At 43.1% G+C, this 6,815-nt stretch overlaps 1 protein-coding gene and 1 long non-coding RNA gene across 2 annotated transcripts in view; both read left to right on the top strand.

The window, feature by feature from the left end:
- The first annotated feature begins 3,033 nt into the window (after positions 1-3,033).
- Positions 3,034-5,100, top strand: LOC109462120. The gene is made up of 3 exons (XR_002139737.1): positions 3,034-3,078; positions 4,712-4,874; positions 5,002-5,100. It is a non-coding gene; the product is annotated as an uncharacterized LOC109462120 (long non-coding RNA).
- Positions 5,101-5,528: 428 nt separating this feature from the next.
- Positions 5,529-6,815, top strand: part of LOC109462068 (multiple epidermal growth factor-like domains protein 6) — a 12,157-nt gene continuing 10,870 nt past the window's right edge. The window contains exon 1 of the mRNA XM_019758566.1: positions 5,529-5,763. Coding sequence (XP_019614125.1) covers positions 5,574-5,763 — 190 coding nt within the window. The 5' untranslated portion in view covers positions 5,529-5,573. The remainder of the gene's footprint in view (positions 5,764-6,815) is intronic.

Here is a 6,815-nt window from a genome sequence, read left to right as displayed (position 1 = left end):
CAACTTTGGCGGCTAGGCTGTATCCATGCATTCAGTGGAAAGGGGAAGCTGCACAGGGCATGAGCACAGATGCACAACTTGGAAGACGCATGGTACATATAGTCATTTAGTTACGAACATGCTAAGTTTACAGTCTGTGTGCAAGCTAAAATGCATATATGGGAACGATCTGGTCTTAAAACGTTACCTATACACAACTAATTTGCAATGCTATCAAAAACACCCTATAAACACTTGAGCACGCACCTTATGCACCTTAAGAGCGTCCGACTTAAGGAAAGAAGTCGAATCTTGAGGTGTTGTCTTTCTTCCCAAGCTGGATGAGTCACCTAGAAACCGCTATTATAGTCGCCAGCCTGGCCAAACACTTTTATGATAATATACTAAACCAAACCAAAGTGTAGTATATATATCAACATGCTGAAGATCATACATCCGTTTGCGCAACGGACCTTTCCATATCGCATAACAAAACCTGCGTCATTCACGCACAAAGGACGCAATCTACCATAATAACTGCAATAAAAGATCAGCTGGAACAGTCTACAGATTTAGTTCATGTACAAAAGACTTGTTGTACCATGGTCACTGTAATAAAAGATAAATGCCCGGGTAGTTATCATGTTTCCTATGTTAGCATCACACCAGGGTTGTTCAGGTGTTCCACACCGGCACGCTAACATAGTGATACACATGGCTATAGCTGGGATAAGTGGTCATTAACTGTTCATAATCGACAGTTCGGCTTGTTTTTGAGTATAGGTAAGTGGAATTGGGGCTTAGTTCAAACGCCTTTTGGCCGTGAAGCGAAGCTAACTCAATGGAAATACTGTGTCAAGTACCTTACTAATGAGTACTTTCGGCATCATTGATAGTTTGTGACAAGTTTGAAGTTCATTGAGGCAGTCTGGAACTGATGTTTCCCTTTGTTCTCCTAAGTATTGTATAGCCATCGCACGTGTTCAGACAGCCGACGAAGACGATTTCATAACTACGTGAGCTAAGTCTGAAGATAATTTAATACAAGATCATAATAGGCCAAAAAGCAGTTACTCAAGCAACTGGATGTGATTTTTCAAAATCATATCCAGTTGCTTGAGTAACTGTTTTCGGCGTATCGTATTACCTGGATGTCTAACCTTCGCCGACGCAAAATCACAATACATTGTTATTGGATACCTGAGCCTTTTTTCAGATCCCTTGATAATATGTATCAGTTTATGACTATCAGTCTTGGTAGCGATTCAGATCAAGTTTTCCTTCACATAACCGCATATAATGGAATAGCACTTTTCCCATTGGTTTTGAATACATATCTTTAAACCACCATGAAACTTGGATGGCATTTCCTTCTCTTCCATGAATGCAAGTTTACGTCTACTATGCAGAATCCAAACAGCAAATACACCTGCAATTGCAACCGCAATACTTTCCTAAATGGCTGCCAGGTTTTTAGTTTCAATACCAACCATCACACCAGACGACCAGTTTGTTTGGTCATGTTTTTTCGTTACTAATTACCTAATAAGCTTCCGAGTGCCATTGTATGTACCAACTTAAGTCCAGAGGGCTATTTCTGTCACATTACTGATAAAATAGGAAATATTGACATAGAAGTAGCTGTGTCACTGTAACGACGATTCAAATAGTTACACTTACAGATAAGGGAACAAAGAAACATGATACTAGGTGCGATTCAAGCAAGAATCATTCTAATTGATGTGAAGGCATGTGGGCGTTTGCAACCTCCTCCAAAATGCGGTCATCCCAGATTTTTTATCAAAGAGTAGACGCCAACGATCTTTTTCATTAGTCATGAGTGCCTCATATCCTGGTAAAGCTGACTCAGGCGAATAATTCCTGATCTATGAATAGTATCTAAAACAGGACAAGGTTGAGTACGTACAATAATGGGAATTTTAAAGTAGATGTATCATATCTCCCACCAAGAATCAGTGCCTTATGTTGACTCAAAAAACAACGAAACAGGAACCGATGAAACCCTTTATGAATCACCTTAGCTCGTTCCACTGCAGAGCCAATGAAGACGTGTTACTCCATCGAAAACATGTCTCCTATACATCCTCCATTTTCATGAATTTTGAATGAATGATCTTTATGGCTTGACAGTTGTACAGGGTACAACTGTTGTATGGCAATAACAATAACAAAGTGGTCATTATAATGATACCAGTCTATTCTTAGAAACTATGAAACTACATATGAACGTAAAAAGATGACCATTACTTTCACAGTACTTATCTAAAAAAACATGGTCTTCAACGTGAGTCATGACTCACGACCACCCGAAACTAACAACCATAACAGGCCGAGGACTTCCCACCAGATCCGATGACCACTTCAGCGGCAATCGCAGCGAATACACCCGGACTAGTTGTAGTTCTAGTGCCACTCGTCTGGCTATCTGTCACTCGCTACCGGTGCCTCATGTAAGGGCCACAGCAACTATGTTTTATGGATGACATTAATCTACGCCTGATTTTGAAAAAAAGAGAAATTCTGTTGCCCTCTGACTGTGGTCAACATGCCAAAAATTGGCAAAAATGTGGGTAGCAGATAAATATGGAGAGAGGAGACAAGACAAGGCTCTGATTTATTGTTTTGTCTTTTACCTATATTTTGTTTCAGTGTTGTATTTTATTCCTTTATATGTGATGCTGCCGCTGAATAAAAAAATCTTGTATAACAAGGTTTATGATCTCAAAATTTGAAAATATAGAAATATATTTGTTTCGCGCTATCGCATCAGATTTGGTGTCTGCAGAGGATGTCATCCATCAAATTCACTTGCTGTGGCCTTATGATGGATGTGCTTGTGCGCCACTAGTGAGTGATTCATTAAAACTCCATTGTAACATGTGTCTAACTGGTGGTACGTTTGATAAGTAGGTGAAGTCATACGATACTGAAAGGTCCGGTGCGCAAACGGATCTCGCCAGATGTTGCACTTTCTTTCTCGTCTGGACGAAAACACTTTCACGGGATTATCACCAACCATGTGGGGGATTTGGAAGATGTTTTTCGTTTCTGTGATCCTAAGTGTCATCAGCTTCGTAGGTGAGTGAGTCTCAGTTTATAATTTCATCGGTGTCTTGTTTGAATTCTTGAGTGATTTGTTAAAAGTCGAGTTTTTGCTGATTTGAAGTACGCAAACTGCAAGAAAAAATGTCTTCACTATGATAATGTTACATTATGTACATATGATGGGTTAGGTTTGTTACACTTGCTTCACAATTTAGCTGAAGTTCTGAGTTTAGGAGTTGTAAGCAGTGACGAAATGAAAAGTGTTTAACGCTTGTTCGTTATCAACATATCCCGGCCAGCTTATCAAGTAGAAATCGCAAGTAGAAAAGATTGTGATATAGCGAAGCTCAGTTAATTAGATGACTTAGGAAGTTCAAAAAGCACTTTTAAAAACAGTCCAAAACTCGTTTCTGTACATTTGGACGACGCTTTTGGCGACTTACAACCGTAAAAGCTGCTCAAACTACCGGAGTGATAGAATTTAGAATGGAAATCTTTCACCAAAAGACTCCAATGCTGTAGCAAAGTTTGAGAAGACCGCCTAAATTCAAGCCATTGCAATGCCTTCTGAAAAACATCTTATTATTTGCTATTGATGCTTGGCGAAAATGCCTACAGTTCAAAGTGGACATTACCCAGTAGACGAAATGCAATCAAGTAAAACATGATGCGTCAGTTTGTACATATCCTGTTGAATAGAAAGTGAAAGGAATTTGACCGAAGTTATTATTTTTTTGTTTCTCCTGTCTCCCCTGAGTGGCAAGTGAACTATATCAAAAACAACGAAGCCTCGGAAGATATCCAAAAGTACATTTAAAAAAACGTAATAATACTAGTAGTTTATTTTCCATCCTATAATCCAGATTACAAAAGCTTCACCGAACCGGCCTTCGTCGTGCGATAGGATTACGACAGAGAATCGAGAACATTTGTGTCGCTACGTACAAAATTCTGCTGTTTTGGAGCGACAAAAGTTGTATATATCCTTATAGACAGTTTCTACAATTCTACAATTCTACGTTTCCACAATTCGTTGAAAATCATACTCCCGAAAAGAAAATGTACAACGGAAATGACCGCACCCTTACTAGCCTACATGTAGCTGAGCGGAACCGTCGCTCCCGGATGCTGTCGGTCATGATGAAGCGGTTCTGCTATCTTGAGTTGCAATCGCGGTTAAGTGAGCTTTCAGAAATGTCCATTTCAGACTGGTCTATTCAGAAACATTACAATGAACTTTACGCACTCTTGGGTTTCTGGTGTGAGGTTCCAACCGAACTATGTAAAAATAGTTTTCTCAGAAATTCTGTACAGTTCTTAACCAAGTTAAAGTTTCGAAACAAAACCCATAACGGCATTATTTAGTTCGTTTTGTAGTTATGTTTATTTTAGATTTGATTACCTTTAGATACTGGAAACAATAGTTGACCAAAAAAGTTAGTTTTCTAATCTATCCTTCAGAGCAATAAAGTTGAAAATTCATTGTTTGTAACCATATCCAGCCAAGTACACTATGTCGAATTTGTATCTTCTGTAGTGACATGTGGGTACATTACAGAATATACCTTTTTACTTTTTCACTTTATTTTCGCCGGCTTGTTTCGTGGCTTTCTTGCAAAATGCCGCACTACATTACAACATTAACTCCCTATTCCTGCCTGTACAGACGCCCAGAGAGTTGACGTGACGCTAGTGAACCAGTTCCCGTTCGTGGCTGACTCTGACACGTTCCTGAAATGCGTCAGCGACGAGGCCAGCTCCATCCGGGACATCAGGTTCAACGTCATCGCTGACGTAGGCAACGGCGCCAACTACCCCAACCAAGTCAGGTCAGACTTTGAAATTTAGTTTTGTTTTCAAATTCTCTTGACAAAACGAAAAAAAAAACAGTAAGGGGCCTAGATTTATGTCTCCTGCTCGCTACGCTCACTCGGTGGTTTGTTCTTCTTCCCACAGTGCGGGTAACATCGACCCCGAGTCGTGGCCGGGCGCGCAGAACTCCATCGCTGCCGGGTCCGGGGCCAGTCGGATGAACGTGTTCTCCTGCTCGCTACACTCACTCGGTGGTTTGTTCTTCCCCCCTCCCACAGTGCGGGTAACATCGACCCCGAGTCGTGGCCGGGCGCGCAGAACTCCATCGCTGCCGGGTCCGGGGCCAGCCGCATGAACGTGTTCTCCTGCTCGCTGCAGACCCGAGACGACCGGACCGCCGGCGTCTTCACGGTCAAGATGGCGGACGCTGGTGAGTAGAAACGGGATCTAGGCTTCGATTCGTACAGTTCACCTAATGTGACTAAAACGTACATGTGTCAGTGTTAGAAATTCGGTTACCTTGGAGATGACCGACAGAAGAGCGGGAGTCATCAGGTCCGGTCATCTGGTGTCAGGTTACATTATGTAGCAAGTGGCAGGGCAGAGTTGGAGGGGCTGGTCACCGTCTATATTTTCTTTCCTCCTCCTCTCCAGCCCAGATCCGTCCGAAGCTGCTGACCCAGACCGTCAGTGTCCAGGACGCGGTTACCTTGGAGATGACTGACAGCAGCGGGGGGTCAGGCCCGGTCATCTGGCGGAAGGACGGGTCCATTATCTCGGGGGAGTCGGAGCTTACGCTGACCATCGACAGCGTGGGGACCCAGGCCACCGGCGTGTTCGAGTGTTACCGCACGGAGGAACAGAGGCAGGCGGCCGAGCAGGCTATCATGCGGCTCATCGTTAGAAGTAAGTCGACTAGCTGGCTCCATGGTACACGTAGCCTCCACCAGGCCTTCCTAAGGGGTTATAGACAGTAGATTTGGTCTCAAATAAGGTACATAGTTCGCCAGGAGAACGCCACATCAGGATAAGAGTTAACACTGCAGGCAAGATTTGCATTGCAAGATTTGCCCCAGATTTGTATTGGATATAACGCTACGCAGCAGGGAAAAGGTTAAAACGTCTGCACTCCCTTCCACACAGCTCAGGCCTGCTTTCACACAATGAAGAAACGTGTGCAGGGAAAGGGTTAAAAAGTCTATCACATACATGTAAACTGTTATCCACCTAACTTGTTTCCCTCCCAGGTTGTCCCGACGGAAAGTGGGGCCGCGGGTGTGACCAGGACTGTCCTGACTGTGAGAACGGCGGAGTCTGTAACCCGGCTGTAAAAGTCTATCACACAAACCTAACTTGTTTCCCTCCCAGGTTGTCCCGACGGAAAGTGGGGCCGGGGCTGTGACCAGGACTGTCCGGACTGTGAGAACGGGGGAGTCTGTAACCCGAGTGACGGCAGGTGCATGTGTGCGCCAGGGTTCATGGGGGATACATGTGACGAAGGTAAGGATTTATCCCTTCTCTCACCCTGGAGCGCAGGGATTGTACCCAGAACCGTGTTTTATCCAGTGCCATGCTAGGACACGGTTCTGGATAGTCTACACGTGCCTTGGATATGCGTAGACTATTCAGAACAGAACTAATCCTTACCCTACACCCGGAATACTTTGAAAAGCGTAGCCTCTATCAGACTTGGGGAGACGGCTGGAAAGAGTAGTAATCGGCCAAATAGAGAGATAAGCATGCCAAGGGAGTTTGTCCGTTGAGAGAACATTTCGCCACAGAATGTAATAATACTCTTCCTAAGAAAACACCATAGATTAGCTTTAGTATCATTATGGACTAGCTCGTTAGAATTATATTTTAGTATATCTATTAGTTTGTGTATGTATCATTGTTGTTTCTTTGCCATACATTGTACCAGCTACGGTTGTTGAGCAATAAAGTTTATTTGATTTGAT

Source organism: Branchiostoma belcheri, unplaced genomic scaffold (genome assembly GCF_001625305.1).
Source record: "Branchiostoma belcheri isolate BF01 breed outbred unplaced genomic scaffold, Haploidv18h27 scaffold99, whole genome shotgun sequence".
Lineage (NCBI taxonomy): Eukaryota > Metazoa > Chordata > Leptocardii > Amphioxiformes > Branchiostomatidae > Branchiostoma > Branchiostoma belcheri.
The sequence above is the reverse complement of the archived record's forward strand: the minus strand, read 5'-3'. Positions and strand labels throughout refer to the sequence as shown.